At 37.0% G+C, this 16,049-nt stretch overlaps 1 protein-coding gene across 2 annotated transcripts in view; it reads right to left on the bottom strand.

Moving 5' to 3' along the window:
* Positions 1-14,857, bottom strand: part of scube1 (signal peptide, CUB domain, EGF-like 1) — a 542,580-nt gene extending 527,723 nt beyond the window's left edge. For both annotated transcript variants that reach the window (XM_039761828.1, XM_039761830.1), the window contains exons 1-2: positions 14,670-14,857; positions 2,844-2,966 (exon numbers count right to left, since the gene is read on the bottom strand). In XM_039761828.1, coding sequence (XP_039617762.1) covers positions 2,844-2,966; positions 14,670-14,757 — 211 coding nt within the window. In that variant the 5' untranslated portion in view covers positions 14,758-14,857. The remainder of the gene's footprint in view (positions 1-2,843; positions 2,967-14,669) is intronic.
* Between the last annotated feature and the right edge of the window lie 1,192 nt (positions 14,858-16,049).

The raw sequence follows: 16,049 nt of genomic DNA, 5'->3' as shown, positions 1-16,049 counted from the left end.
TAACTACAGGGGTCTGCTGGAGCCAATCCCAGCCAACACAGGGCACAAGGCAGGAAACAACCTCTGGGCAGGGTGCCAGCCCACCGCAGGGTGCGCACGCCCACACATCCAGCACACTCTAGGGAGAATTTAGAATCACCAATGCACCTAACCTGCATGTCTTTGGACTGCGGGAGGAAACCGGAGTACCCGGAGGAAACCCACGCAGACACGGGAAGAACATGCAAACTCCACGCAGGGAGGACCCAGAAAACGAACCCAGGTCTCCTAACTGCGAGGCAGCAGTGCTACCCACTGCGCCACCGTGCCGCCCATATTTCAGAATTTTTAAATTCTGACTCTTGACGTGAAATTCAAATTTTTGTTGAGACGAAAACCTAAAGATGCTGATGACCGTCCCTCAGTATCAAAGGATTTACATTTACTGTACCACTCTTTTGATTACATATTTCAGCTCTGGTCTGAGCAGTCCTCTGAGTCTGATGGCTTGCATTGCATAGGGAGTAGAAAACTTATACCTACATTTTCATGTTGATTTTTGACGTTTGTTCACTTTAAGGGAAAAAGGCCAGGTGTGCCTATGTAATTAAAAATACATTCATTTTGATAGCTTACAAAAAAGAATTAAGTCATTAACTACTGTAAGAAAGAACTCACTATTACTATTGAGGAAATTACCAGTACAATAGAAGTTGCTTAACAAGTATGTTGTTTATTTGGGATGATAGAAGCAAAGAATGACAAATTTGTATACATTAAACAATCTATGTGATATTCACTGAAAAAACACCCAAAAAAACTCCAATTCCTAAAAAAAATATGAACTTAAATTATACTAAATGACTGAATGGAATTATCTGTCAAGCTAGAATCAATAATAATGGTCTGTTGTGCTTCTGAGCCTCTCACCATTAGTTTACTTCGTCAGTGATATCTAATCTATTGGTTTTCTCCAGCTATACCATATGCTATGTTTGTAATATGCAATATTTATGGCATACAGGCATACTGTTCATATTTCCAGATAACTTTACTTATTATAAAAACTGATTCTCATTAGAAACTCGTCTCTCGTAGAAACATAAGAGGATGCCCTTTCCTTCGGTCACAACAGAATGCTGCACAGGATTATATTGAATATACAGTAATAAGTACAAAATATTGTCTCTATGGTGGTGCAGTGGTAGCGCTGCTGCATCGCAGTTAGGAGATCTGGGTTCGCTTCCTGGGTCCTCCCTGCGTGGAGTTTGCATGTTCTCCCCGTGTCTGTGTGGGTTTCCCCCCACAGTCTAAAGACATGCAGGTTAGGTGGACTGGCGATTCTAAATTGGCCCTGGTGTGTCCTGTGGTGGGTTGGCACCCTGCCTGGGATTGTGCCCTGGGTTTGGCTCCAGCAGAACCCTGTGTTTGGATTCAATGGGTTGGAAAATGGATGGATATTGTCTCTAAAAGAACAGCATAGAAGGACTCATTATATCTTTAATATTAAAGATTTGAATAGCAAAAATGCAGTGCTAATCTCCCAAGTTGTTCCACCTAACTCTGTAGCATATAAAACATACACCAGGGCAGAGAAAAAGCCATTCCTAGTTCATTGGCAGGCTTGCACCAAAAGGGCGAACATGAAGATCAGCACAAGTAATCACTAAACTGCCACACAAAGCCTGATCCTATTCAATTGCAAGCAAGATATAAAATAAAATTCAGGCATAAGTTACAGATATTTAGATGCTTACCCCCATAGTACACATGGAGTAAATTTTCATAATCCTGTTCTTTTATACTCTTGCTTGAATTTTCATTTTGTCACTGTTTAGCACTAGACAGGAGTTCTGCTTCTGTCAACTTTTATGGCATTTGCTTATACACAGTACTACAAGTTTCCAACCATACAAGCTTGCCCTAGTAAAAGCTAAAAATTGAAATGAATGTTTGTAATGGCACACAGAGTAAATAATGTTTTCAGTAATGTGTTCTTCATTTCTTTGAGACACGTTAGAATCTCTCAGTGACTCCCACATTATTATTGTGTCCTCAGGTTTCTGATATATGAAATCTCATGGTTGGTTGGAATTTTGGGGAAAAAAAACAGCAGTTGAAAAACACAAGTCATAGTCTGCTTTTGTCTGGTTGTCGGCACTAATGCATAAGGGGTGTTAAAAAGTAAGCAGAAATTCTCTAGGCATCACCTGAATTGACATTGTATGAAATACCCCTCAAAACAGATGCAAAGCTATGCTTCTTACGATATACATAGCAGGGTCCCACCAAAAGGGGCAGAAACTTGGTTCAGCACACAGTAACAACTAAACTGTATCCTTAGAACTAATTAACATAAGCCTTACAGACAGTATGGCTCTACAGCACACAAAATGCTCACCAAGAGAAACAAAAAGCTGTTTATTACACAAAGTAATTTCTCTGCAGTCATTTACAACCAGGCTGAGACCCCTTAACATTACCAGCCACCTCCCAGAGCAGCACAGATAATTATTAAACATGCCATATTTATGTCTCACTTCAGGCTACAAAATTTGAAAATTATGTTTTGGTTGTGACTTGTCTACCTTTGTAGGAGTAATTTTATTATTTATTCTCATTCTCCATCACAGATAAAAAACACAGACTACAGTTTATAAACCTTTTTCTAGTACTCCTGCAAATTCTTCTAGATCATTATCAAGTTTTTGTAGATAAAAACAATTAACAGAAGCAGCCAGGGACCAGCAAGTAACACACATAATGATTTCTTGGGCAAGCAGCTAATGCTTCTACAAATCCTTTTAGGAATGTGCTCTGTTTACAGAACCTGCAGTCAAAGCAAACAATCAAGTCAAGTTTACCTTCACATTGTTTCCCATCTCCCTTATAGCCTGGTTTACAGATGCATTTGAAGGATTTGGGGGTGTTTTGGCAAATGGCATCAATGTGACAATCATCTGTTGCGTCAGCACATTCATCTAAATCTGTTGAAAAGAAGAAGAAAATCAGTATTGTGTTACAGTACCATACAACTTATTGTAAAGGTAGAAAGATAGAAAGGACAATTATACCAATAGAAGGAGGAGGATTAAGAGCATGCGCTGATTACTGATTACAGATTGGGACCATATACAGTAAATATATATGTGCCATGACTGTTTAACATTCAATAAAGATGATAGATAGATAGATAGATAGATAGATAGATAGATAGATAGATAGATAGATAGATAGATAGATAGATAGATAGATGCTGCTGGATACCTTGGGGGCCACCGGGAGTCGCTGTAGGGGGCCTCGTGGGCTCTTATGTGCTCAATAACCCGGGAGTATGTCACGGTCATGTGACAGGAAGGAACGACGTGCTCCCGGGTTAAAGAAAAGGACTGTTTACCCTGACCCGGCAGGAATAAGGAACTGTGGACTGATTGGGCAGGAACACCTCCAGGTCAGGGTGTATAAAAGAATTATGGGAAAGCCCTGAGACTGAGCTGAGCTGGGAGGTAGAGGGGCGAAGTGTCTGGGCTTTCCCATAATTCTTTTGTACACCCTGACCCGGAGGTGAGAGTATCATTGTTGTTTATCTAGTTTATGAGTAGTGTGGAGGGTGCTTTGTGCACGTTATTGTTAATTAATAAAAAGACTTGGACTTTTATCCCGTGTCTGGAGTGGTACCTGAGGGTTGAAAAGGTGGACAAGGGCGTTGTCTGCGACAATAGATAGATACTTTACTGCCCCCTGCAATGAAATTTCATTCCTCCAGTGCCAACATACAATAAAAAGTCAAAGTTCAAAAAGTATGTTTTCTTCTACATAAGTACAAGACCAATACTACATGCTCAATTTACCTTGTGTATATTTAAGAAATAATTTCCCCAAGAAGAATATCATTACTATACCTCTGCAACTATCAGAACTGGCAAGTGTAAAAATGGGCACAATAGGAGGGGACATGGAAGAGTCTGGTGGCCGTAGGCAGCAACACAGCCCAGGTAGCATCCCTTAGCATACTATTGAGGATAATGCAAAATGGAGTGGATGAGCAGCATTAGTCATGATGGCCTCTTTTTCTTTTCTCTCACTGTGTGTAGTGAGTCTAGTTTCAGTGTTATAATGTAATGGGCCTTCCTGAACTGTTTATTTATTTTTGAACAGTTTATTATACAGTGAGTATAAAAAACAATCGCTCCTCCCCTCAGTCCTCAAAATATTCACATTTTGTTGCTTTGCAGCCTCAAATGAAGACACACACAAGAAATATTTCTCCAGCTGTATCTACTCAACACAGTTTATAACAGCCAATTGAAAGATATAAGAGCAACAGTTCAGAAACAAAATAAAAACCAGAATCACTGAGATAGATAAAGGATTAACCCTCTGTGCCAGTATTTTGTGGAACCCCCTTTTGCTTTGATTACAGCCACCAGTCTGTTGGGATAATTCTCTCCCAACTTTGCACATCTAGACTATGCAGTATTTGGCCACTGTTCCTTACAGAACTGATCAAGCTCAATATAATTGGATGGTTACCGTTGGTGGACTGCAATCTTCAAGCCATTCCACAGGTTTTTAATGTGGTTTAAGTCTGGGCTCTAACTAGGCCACACAATGACATTCACCTTTTTCTCCTTCAGCCACTGTGTGGTCAGCTTTGCTGTGTGCTTTGTGTCATTGTCATGTTGGAAAGTGAACCTTCTTCCTATTGACAACTTTCTGGCAGAGGGCAGCAGGTTTTCCTCAAAATTTAACAGTATTTTGCCCCATTTTTCCTTCTAGCTTGACAAGTGCTCCAGTCCCTGCTGCAGAGAAACACCCCCACAAAAGAATTCTATCACCTCTATGCTTTACTGTAGGTATCGTATTCTTTGGTTGGTAAGCTGCATTGGTTTTTCACCTGATATACCATTTGGTGTTGAGGCCAAGTAGTTTGATTTTGGTCTCATGTGACCCTAACACCTTTTTCCATTTGGTCTCAAAATCTTCACGGTACGTTTTGTCAAAGCTCAATTGAGACTTGATGCGGCCTTTCTTGAGGAGTGGCTTTTTCTAGCAACCCTCACATATAAGCCACATTTGCACAGCATGTATGTTAATGTTGTTACATGCACACCATGACCACTCTTTGCCAAAACTACTTCTAACTGCTTCATAGTTCACTAGCCTCTCTGGCCAGTTTCCTCCTTGCTCTTCCAACTAGTTTGGAGTGACGGCCTGATCCAGAAAAGGTCCTAGTAGTACCAGAAACTTTCCACTTCTTGATTATGGACTTTATTGCGTTCCTAGGGATTGATAAAGACTTTTTATCCATCTCCTGACTTGTGCCTGTCCAAACCTTTATCCCTGAGATCTTTTGACAGTTCCCTGCCACACACAGTTGAGTGTTTGCTTTCAGTTGCACTTCCAAGCACTTGAATGCTCTAAGAATTGCTATTTTTTTACTAAAATAATCAGAATGATTACGGTTGATCGCAGGTGGAAGCCAGTTAGCTTGGTGTGCAGTGGAGAAGGTGATTAGTTGCGCCTGATTGAAGGGGTGATCCTTTAACCACATCAATGATTCTGTTTTTTTTTTTATTTTTTCTGAAGTGTTGCTATTATATCTTTCACTTGGCACTTATAAGTTGCATTGAGCAAATACAGCTGGAAAAATATATTTTTGTGTATGTTTTCATTTCAGATCAACAAAATGAAATATTTTGAAGGAGGGCAATTCTTTTCTGTACCCACTGTAAGTACCCTTGTGTTCAACTATAGCGTCAACGCCAGCGTCTTTTGTCCTGTAAATGTGCCGGTAAAGACAAGCAGCAAGCAGCCTGGTATCCCATCCCCCCACCGCCGCAGAACGTGCACAAAGTTCTCCCAGCTCATGCCTTGATTGATTATCTGGGAGTGAAGTGCTGGAGTTTTAGAGTGGAAATAATAGATCGTTATTTGGAACGAATGAATTTCATGTGTTTTCCGTTTCTACAATAATCTGTGTAAACACATTTTTAAAACAGATACGTTTTTCATATTTTAGTAGTAAATGACAAAATGTTGGCATAGACTATATAATGTATGAAGCCTGCAGTCCAAAGATCAAATAAACACTTTCACAAAAGGTTCAAGGACACAACAACAGCTTCTGTGGCGTAGCGGTAAGATTTGCTGACTTGTAATCAAGAGTCCCTGGTTTGATCCCGACTGTCTCCTATATTTGCCGTTTTCAGTAGTGAGCTGCTCTTATTGTTATTATTATACAGTACACACATACATTTGGTTTGCATCTGTAACAGACCATGTACATTTATAGGACTTGTAAAAGTTACCACTTTTTTTTTTCACTTTTATTCTCTCAGTCACGTCGTAAATTTAGGAAGGACGGTCCTTGCGTGTGTGTGAACTGCGAGCATTTGAATCTGATGATTGCATATAGCGCTGAACTGACTTCTCTGTACTATTCTTTCCTCTGCATGTCCTGGAGTACAAAAGAAACAGCATACAGCAACATGTGGGGACTGGCAAGATCGGGGGAAAAAAAAAACACACGGTCACTGATTACAAAGCAAGAGGTTATGCGAATGAATATGAATAATATGAATAATGTTGCATCCGTGCTACAATGTTTTCTGAAATGTACTATACAGGTCATAGAATGAATAATTCCAAATATCATATATACCTATGTCTCTGTTTTTTTTTGACATCATGGACCATAAGGCCCATACTAATTCAGCATGAGCAGGAACACACAATAAAACTGAACAAAATACGAGATACGAAGAAGGCAGATTCGCCAGCGTTTATGTGTCAGCTTTCATCCCTCCAGATCAGAGAATGTCCAGTTCCATTGCCTCAAAACACCACTCACATTTACAGTTATTCCCAGTTTCAAATAAAAACTAACAGCGTCAGATCCCTAGAGCGGTAGTATAGATCGTGATCATGACTGAGAGAATAAAAGTTAAAAAAAAACAGTAACTTTTACAAGTCCTATAAATGTACACCGTCTGTTACAGACGCAAACCAAGTGTATGTGTGTACTCTATGATATTAACAATAAGAGCAGCTCACTACTGAAGACGGCAAATATAGGAGGCAGTCGGGATCGAACCGGGGAAGATCTGTTATTTCCACTCTAAAACTCCAGCACTTCACTCTCAGATAATCAATCAAGGCAGGAGCTGGTAGAACTTTGTTTACGTTCTAAGGGTATGGGTCTTGTAATAGTAGGCTGGTTGCTGCTTGTCTTTATCGGCACATTTACAGAACAAAAGACACTGGCGGAGAGGTGCGAACGGATTTAAGGCGGTCCGGATCTACAAGTTTTTTCGTAGGCTCTGGAAATTCTAGTGTTAAAACCCAAAAAATCCAATTCAGCTTTACATAGACCAGAGCCTAACTCTGGGTAAAGGGTGCTATTTGACCTAAATATTATTTAAATTACCCTCCTACAAAAACAAAAAAGGGCAGTTAGCCTGTTTTCCCAAAATGCAATGTTTTACTTAAACAAAATGTTCAACTTCCTTTTTCTTGTATCAATACACATGGCTTGTAATATGTCCACTGTTACCACCCAAGCAGAGAGTCATTATCTGCATCCTTCCAAGTGAAAGCTCATGGGATTACAGCTGAGGACACTCTTTTAAACCCTCACTCAGTCAACCATTTATAGATTTAACATCACCAGAGAAATAAATCCATTCTTTGGAGACTTCTGGCACGTTTCATCGTAACTCTGTGGCTTTTTTTATTTAACAATCAGGATTACATATTTGCCTTTAAACTGTGAGCAACTATTCTCCTCTAACACCCTGGTAGCACTTCACTATGTAAAAAGAAAACATTAAGGGTTTATGTACCCTTCACTCGGAAGTCACACACCTAAATGTAAAAATCATTTAGACACATGTATCTTTTTGCTGATTGTGAGATTTGTGTCATCAACCTTAATGATTGCCAGGATTATATCATAAAACCAAAAATATTAAACACTTCTATGGTATTTAATTCTCCTTGTAACCAATAGTATTGCTGCTGAACTACTGAACCATTCATAAAAGATATTATTCTGTTGTAAAATATTTATAAATATTTTAACATATTTTTAGTATCTAAGGTAATGTAACTGTTTTGTCTGTCTAAACAAAAGTGCTCAATCATGGCTGTAATAGCAGGCTAAATATCTCTCTTATCGCTCACAGCCATAATATTCTCTACTTTCTCCTTGAGCCTCTGATTTTTTTTTCTTAGAAACTCTCATAGCATTCAACAACTAAAAATGTGATCTTGGGGAGGATGGAAATGATTCAGGACTTAAAACAAATGGCTAAAGTTTATTGCTCAGTATGAAATAATCCTTGATTGAATTATCCCCAATTATAAGGCATTAACAATAAAAAAAAACCTTGTCATTTTTACTAGGCTGTCTCTGTGCATCTATTGTAGTTTAATTGAAAATTGGCAATTAGAGTTCAATAAGACTGCAGGACTCAACTATTGAGCTTTTTGTTTTATCTGAAAGATGGAGTCAAACTACCATCAAGCCTGCCCTAATACAGAGTGAGTGAGAGAGAGAGAGGCTGACTTAACATAAAAGGGGAGGAGTGACTAAGGCTAACTGCAGGGTGACACACACACACACACACACACACACATATGCATATTCTCTCAGACTCATAAAGGATTAAAGAAGTCTTACACTGGTCCGGGAGACTCCTTCAATGAACATCTGTGAACGTGACCCCCACTCACCAGGGGCAGGGTGCCCTTCACTTTGTTAGACCTCCAGAGGTGAACTAATTGACATGTGGTGGCAGCTAGGCTGTCGATGCTGCATGGCTCACCTAGACAGTTTCTAATAAATGAATCATTTGAAAAAATCAACTGGATCATTTTCATCATTATTTTGAAGTAAGGTTGCTTTTGATTGATCTAAATGTATTTAGTAAATGTGATGCTACAATAAAAACACTGTCATTTTCATATATTTACGCTTGTTGATTAATTCATGAGGCATTTTTAGGATGTGGGACTGCACGTGTATCTACTGAAAGAAGAGCAATCATGAAAGTCACATCTTTATTAAACATTAAAATGAATTAATAACTCCACTTTCAATGACATTGAACTTTGCACTTTTCACGTAAATTTATTTCTAACCAGAATGACCAACAGTTATTCAAGATCAGGTTAAAACTCTCATTGTATAATCACAGAAACCTTTTCTTGCTCTATATTTACAATATTTGGTTTGCCAAAAAAGTGCAATTCTGATTTCCAAGACCCATTAATAGACACGCAGTATGCACTTACATTTTAGCCGTGAAAACTGGATGAAAAATGGACCCACTCAGGAAGAAAAAAGATTTGTTTATAGTTCTATCTGTTTCAGATAAAATCAGCCTAAGAAATGGGAATCATTTAACATAAGACATGTCTTTTGTACTCCATTATGTTTTTAAATTTGAATACCAATTCTAAAATTGCAACTTAAGAGAGACTGCAGGCTATGCCTATCAGTCTATTATGGAGTCTATTAGTGACTGACTGGCCTTTATGAAGGACAGCTTTGAGCAGCTGGGTTTCTGGCTCAATAAGGCCGTTATTTAATGTCTGTATAGTTAACTTACGCACATATAATCTGAAGTCCCTATTGGTTTCATAGTTGTTTTTTTTTTTGTCACAGATTTACTTTCTCCACCAATTTGTGTTAACATTGACCACTTTGTTAAAGGTATTGATTTCAAACTTGCCAGTCTTGCTAGGCTCTTAAAACGTATATATTCTTAAAATGCCCCTATTCATTTACGGAATTTTTTTTTCTTCCTCTATTATTCACTTCATTAGATCTATTGGAGGTATTGCCTTTAAAATTTGACAATTAAAGGGATAGTCATACTATTTAGATCCTAAAAATCAACCTTTTCCCCATTTATGGGTTGACTTACTATATTTTTGGTGACTAGAAGATACTTTAGTTGTGTGATTCAGTTGTTAAGGCTGTGCTTTTCCATAATAGAATTGTATAGAATGGTATGTTTATAAATTAGTGTTTTTTATTTTATTGATTTGTCTGTTGTATTATTTGCAATGGCCTATGAATTTCTGTTTCAGCTTAATTCATGGTAGTAAATGCAACCTGTTGTAAGGCAAAGAACGATAAAATTCTTAACTTCATTTAAACATTTGTTTATAGGAGTGTACAATTATTATGAAAGACTCTTTTTATTGATTATTTTCTTTAAATCATAAATCCTAATAACATAACACAATCTAATCAAAAAATGCACATTGGGTACATAAATGGTTTGTACTGATAGTTTTATTGTTGCAGACTCTTACAGTTTTTGTAAACACATACCACCTTGATTCAGCATTAAAAATATGGCATTGTGTTTTATGATCGATTTAAGGCATATGGTAGGTGGAACCAATATTAAACATTACTGCAAGTTTCCAATTTTTAAAGACAATATTTTGAAAACGTGTTTGCCGTGACATGAAAGTTTTGATGACTACCCTACTTTCATTTTAAAAACTAATAATGTCATAAATACATTCTTATTTATGTGTTAGAAGTCTGCTGCTGTATTGTAATTTACATTTACTTGTAAAACAGTTCATGATGAAATATGATCCAAATGGTGCTATATAAAATAAAGATTGCTTAATTAATTAGCTATAAATTAAACAAACACATTATGACAGCAGATAATAATCCATTCAATAATCCAACCCATTCTCTGAACCACTGATTAAAGGCTTAAGAGAAAATAAAAGAAGTCTTTAATTAGCACCTTATTATAAAGGCCAACTAAGCATAGATGTAATCTATATGCTACAGTTCATAAAATTATTAGGACCTTTATATGAAGGATTCAAGAAGAAAGACAACTCAAAAATTACAAATCAGTTACTCAGCCCCAAGCCTTCAATCCCCCCCTTGTAAGCAATGGTCTGGATGTCCATGTAGCTGAACTACACGTGACAGCCCTCAGTTGTGAAGCTCATGGAGGAACAGCTTATCAGAACTGCACTGAGTGCAAGACATTAACAAACACTGGAAGGTGGGCCATTTCATCACATGACAGGCCCGTCCGGTGCCCCACAATCAAACATATCACACATATCGGTGGGATGTCAGAAAAAAAACTGGAGTACCCTGAGGACAACTCACACAGAGACAGGGAGAAAGTGCAAAGTCCACAAAGACAACGATCAGGCTGGGATTCAAAGTCACTGGACAGGAACTCTGAGGTAACATGGCCAAAATCAGAGCCACCATGCTGCACAGATTCTTTACCTTAGTGATTAATTGAATCTTACAGTATTGCTCTTTTAGAGCATATGGAAACTACTTGGTTTAAGCTGTCAGGAGAAAATAATTTAAAAAGGGTTATATGAGCAATCCAATTTTAAGAAACATAGTGAAGTGGTTTTATATTTCATAAAAATTAAACTCTTCAAAACCTGCAATTAACTAGTGAAGTGCAATATTAAAACAAAGCAAATGAGTGAATGAAAAACTGTTTCAATGGTTAGATGATGAACAGTACTTAGGCAGCTTTGTGAATACAGCAAGAGACGTGAAAACAGAGCAGCAACCTACCAACGCTCAGCACGGCGACTGTGAACTCAGATCTCTTAGCTGCTCAGTGAAAATTGGCACATTACTACACTTTTTCAAACCAAATCCCTGACCCATTTAGTTTAAATGTTATGGCTATTAACACAGTACAATAAACAATGACTCCATGAAAACCTTGTGTTCTGAAGTCTACAGGCAACAGTAGCATTAACTGATGTAAGCCGCTTTGTAAATAGCAGCCTTAAAGACAGTTACATAGAAAATGGTCAGAAATGCTGTCGGAAAACACTTTGATTTTGGAAAACAGGCATGACTGAACTTTCTTATGATTAACATTTAAATCTTCTTGCCATTATTCAACTTGATTATTCTTTCTGCAGAATATATTTAGTTCTGTTCAAGATTACTTTTATCAAATGGCCTAATCTCTGACTTTATAACCATATCTTTAGTTAACCAATTTACAAAAAAGATTTGACCGGACAAATGGAAATTACATTTGAAAGTGTTGCTATCTTTTACAAATGGCAACAAAATTAGCAATTCTTACAATTGTAGCAGAGTTGGTACCAATCAAATTTCTTTCAAAGAAATGTTACAATTGTGCCAAAATGTTAGGATTTACCAATTGACCTCAAACTATTATAATTAAAATGGTTAAACATTGCACACAAAAGCATATTTCTTAGCTATTATTTGCCAGATTACTTCACCAAAAACCTCCCCAAAACATTATGATGTATTTTAATATTAGTATTAGACATTAAATATTCTCTACTACATCAGATAAGAAAAGGCAAAATATTACAAATATCAGATTCTTTTGTCGGTATTCATATGGCAAATGGTTAGTGTACTTTATAGTGGAGCAAGGAAATTTGAAAAATTCAATAAAGTGTTTCAATATATGTATATTTTTCTGTTGATATAAAGATAAAAAAAATGAAAGTTACTCCTGTAAAATTCAAAACTACTTTTTCATTTCCAGCAAGTTTTCTGTGATTTTTTTTTTTTTAACTAGATGGCTTTTTTTTTAGTTAAACTCCTGATGGTGCAGAATTACGGTTAAAAACTGCAAATCCTACACATAACTAACAAGACGTTCTTAATGGAAAATAACATCATAGGGCCTTAAAAGATTTTTCTTACTTTAGATAGCATTAAAGTAAAGCTGTCCATGTAACAATATATTCTTGTGGTAGCAGACTGTTTTCTTATGATATTAAAGAAATCATTCTGCTATATTTATTCCTATTCACCTCAGGGTTAAGGATTGATTTCTATTTGCTAATAAAAGACAACCATTCTGTGAACTAGCTTATAATTGATTTGTTCACAGTTTAATGCTCAAGACACATCTGATGCTTCTCAAAGAAACGGAATATTATGCAATCAATACTGTGACATTTTACATTCATTCGTCAGAAATCCATTATCTCTTTGTAAGTCTAGGCACTCCTTTGTCTTTATACCTTGACAGTTGTTCTAAATGCTATAGCAAATAAGAAAACATTAGGCTATTCAAACTGTGAAATGAATTTTTGCTACGGGTTCATGGAGAATGGATGTTTGAATTGAAACTGTGAAATCAATTTTAAGCAATAAATACAACAAAAATACATTCATAAGGTTTTTTTTTTATCATTTTACATTTCTTAAAACAGTCTAATTGCATATATATGATTGCCCAATATTCATTCATTTTAAAGTTTTCAATATGCGAGTATACAATATTTTTGCATCTCAGTTTGTGCTGACTTGATTAGTCTCTAAGCCCACCTTGTGGATAGATAGATAGATAGATAGATAGATAGATAGATAGATAGATAGATAGATAGATAGATAGATAGATAGATAGATAGATTTGTTCAAGAGCATTTTTAAACAGCATTCTAAATATTACTGGTTTTAATATTAACCAGTTGAAAGCTGCTATAAGCCATATACTGTAAAGCTAGCTAACGGAACAAAGTGATATCCGATTTCTGGACTTCACCCAAAATGCAGCTCACTGTGGTTTTAGGATATACTCAGAATTTAGAGGTGCAGATAACAAAACTCTGTTTTGAGTTTAGAGGGACAGTCTCACTTAATTACTTTGCGCTTTAGCAAATGGAAACCTCATCTAAAAAAGCATGACACACAATTTCTGATTAAAGGCACACAATTAAAACTCTAATAACAAAATTCTTGCGCAACTTTCATTAACCATAAAATTTCCTTTTGCAGCTTAAAAGTTATGAAAACAGTACATTACACTGTTTACTTCCGTACAAAAGGAAGGCACCACGTTGATTCCCATCGTTATTATTAGGGGGAATATATTTTGTAACGATCCCTTTCCACACAGTGCGCGGTCACTAGTAGGCTCACTCTCTTTGGTCCAGTCTATGGACTTCACAGTATGGCACCGCTATTTCACAATGATGCCCTTCAATGGGTTCCAAATTTACAAAATAAGATAAGTTACAGAACTCCGTAAAAATACCAGCCTGACATCTCCTATTAAGAAAAAGAACCGCGTGTCGCGCTAGAGGTACAACGACAACTTAAAACTGTTTAAATAAACGATCGGTTAATACCTTTTAAAGCACCTTCCGATGAAAAACTGTTCAAAGTTGTAATAAAAGAGGATCAGCCTGAGTTGTAGTCAATCGAGCTTTTCAATCGTACCTGTACAAGAGCGCAGAAAGTTGCACGCGACATACAGCGATTCTGTTTCTCTCGATTATTTCACTTGAGAGACACTTTTATCTGAATTGTATTGGAGTCGAGAAACGTCTAGACATTGCATTACCTATTTAATAATCCATAGGAAAAATGTTTATCCAGTTTTTATTATGATGATTAACATGTCTTAGACTATATATTGGATTATACAGGCTGCGCACCATTTCAACAGTTCCGAAAAAGTTATTTATTCCACTTAACGCGAATAAGCTTTTTACTTGTTTTAATATGAACAATATAATGGCACATACATGTGCGCATTCTAAAGATGTAATTCCTCATTACATACACTTCTGCATAAGCACCGTTGAAAGAAAAACACTAAGCACAGTATTTTCAGAAAAGGTAGAAACACCAGAGCGACAAGATTATTAAAGGGTTCTCTTACCTGTAGTCCCACCGTTTCCTGTCCCATGACAACTACCCAACAAAAGTAAAAGAAGACACAAATGACATGTACCACAAACAGTCCACATGATAATATTATTATTGAATAAAAGTTTCTTTTTGATTTTTTCTTTTTCTTATTTTTTTTTTTTTTTTTTTTTTTTTTTTTTTTTTTTTTTTGGAGTGCGTTTCTTTGATAAGAGCAGCGTTTATAGAGACTGGCACAACGGATAATCCAAGAAAACTGACTAGCAGTGAAGGGTGGACCTGATTGGACGCCGCATATTTAAGGAGGAGAAAAGGGGGGTTAAGGAGAGCCAGTCCCATTGATCAGTGATGGGTGGGACCTCATCTGTGATCCTAACTTCATCAATAAAGAATACAGACTGCCTTATGAGTCTCCGCTGTCTACTGCACTCTGTTTTGAAAATACAGGCTCGCTGCTAGTTAAACTTGGAGATTTATTTATTTATTTACATTTGAATTTGTGCATTCAAAATGATTTGTGCAAGTTAAACCGGGATTTTATGTGCTTCATCATAAATATACAGAATTTTAATTTTTTTAAAGGTCTTGAGCTGGACAATAGATAGATAGATAGATAGATAGATAGAGTTCATTTACCCAGAGCGAGAATTAAACTTAAATGCTTTGTGCTAAGTTCCAATTCTGTTTTCTCCGCATCTGTCTAATGAATTACCACCCCTAGATATATTATATTATTATACCTCTAATCCTGGAACAATAGAAGCACTCGTAATTCTTCATACGCTATGGTGAAAGGTACTTTACAGGCATGGCCAAAAATATAAGAAGAGTGGTGTGTCTGACATCTAGTGGCGATAAAGTGGTAACGCGGCACGAGGCTCCTGCAATCAAGACAGCGCTGGACTACTCTAAGCCAGGGGTGACGAACTCCAGGCCTTGTGTGCCGCAGTGGCTTCAGGTTTTCATTCTTACCATCTTAATTAGTGACCAGTTTTTGCTGCTGATTACTTCTTTTAATCAACATGACTCAGGCCCCATAGCTGTTTCTTTTTCTTTAATTAGCAGCCAAACAATAATGACACACAAAACAAGCCACCACATGACCAGCTCCCCTGTGCCCATTACACAATATCTGAAATTAAAGAGAGGTGATGGTCTTGGTAAAGTTGATCTCTCGGGTCACCAAAACATTTGGACGGTGCTCTTAGAAAGAACAGAAAAACAACAGTTTTCGAAATGTGTGCTGTGGCAGAATGAGAGCAGCAACAAGCCATGGAATTAAATAACGGGTTTAATTAACAGAATAATTGGCTTCTCATTAAGAAAGTGATTGGAGTGAAATTGGTTGGAGTTTGAAGCCCCAGTTTAGCTGGTTTATCTGTTGGTTCGTTTC

This window comes from Polypterus senegalus, chromosome 8, assembly GCF_016835505.1.
Source record: "Polypterus senegalus isolate Bchr_013 chromosome 8, ASM1683550v1, whole genome shotgun sequence".
NCBI classification, from domain to species: domain Eukaryota; kingdom Metazoa; phylum Chordata; class Cladistia; order Polypteriformes; family Polypteridae; genus Polypterus; species Polypterus senegalus.
This window is presented reverse-complemented; position numbering and strand designations above follow the sequence as displayed.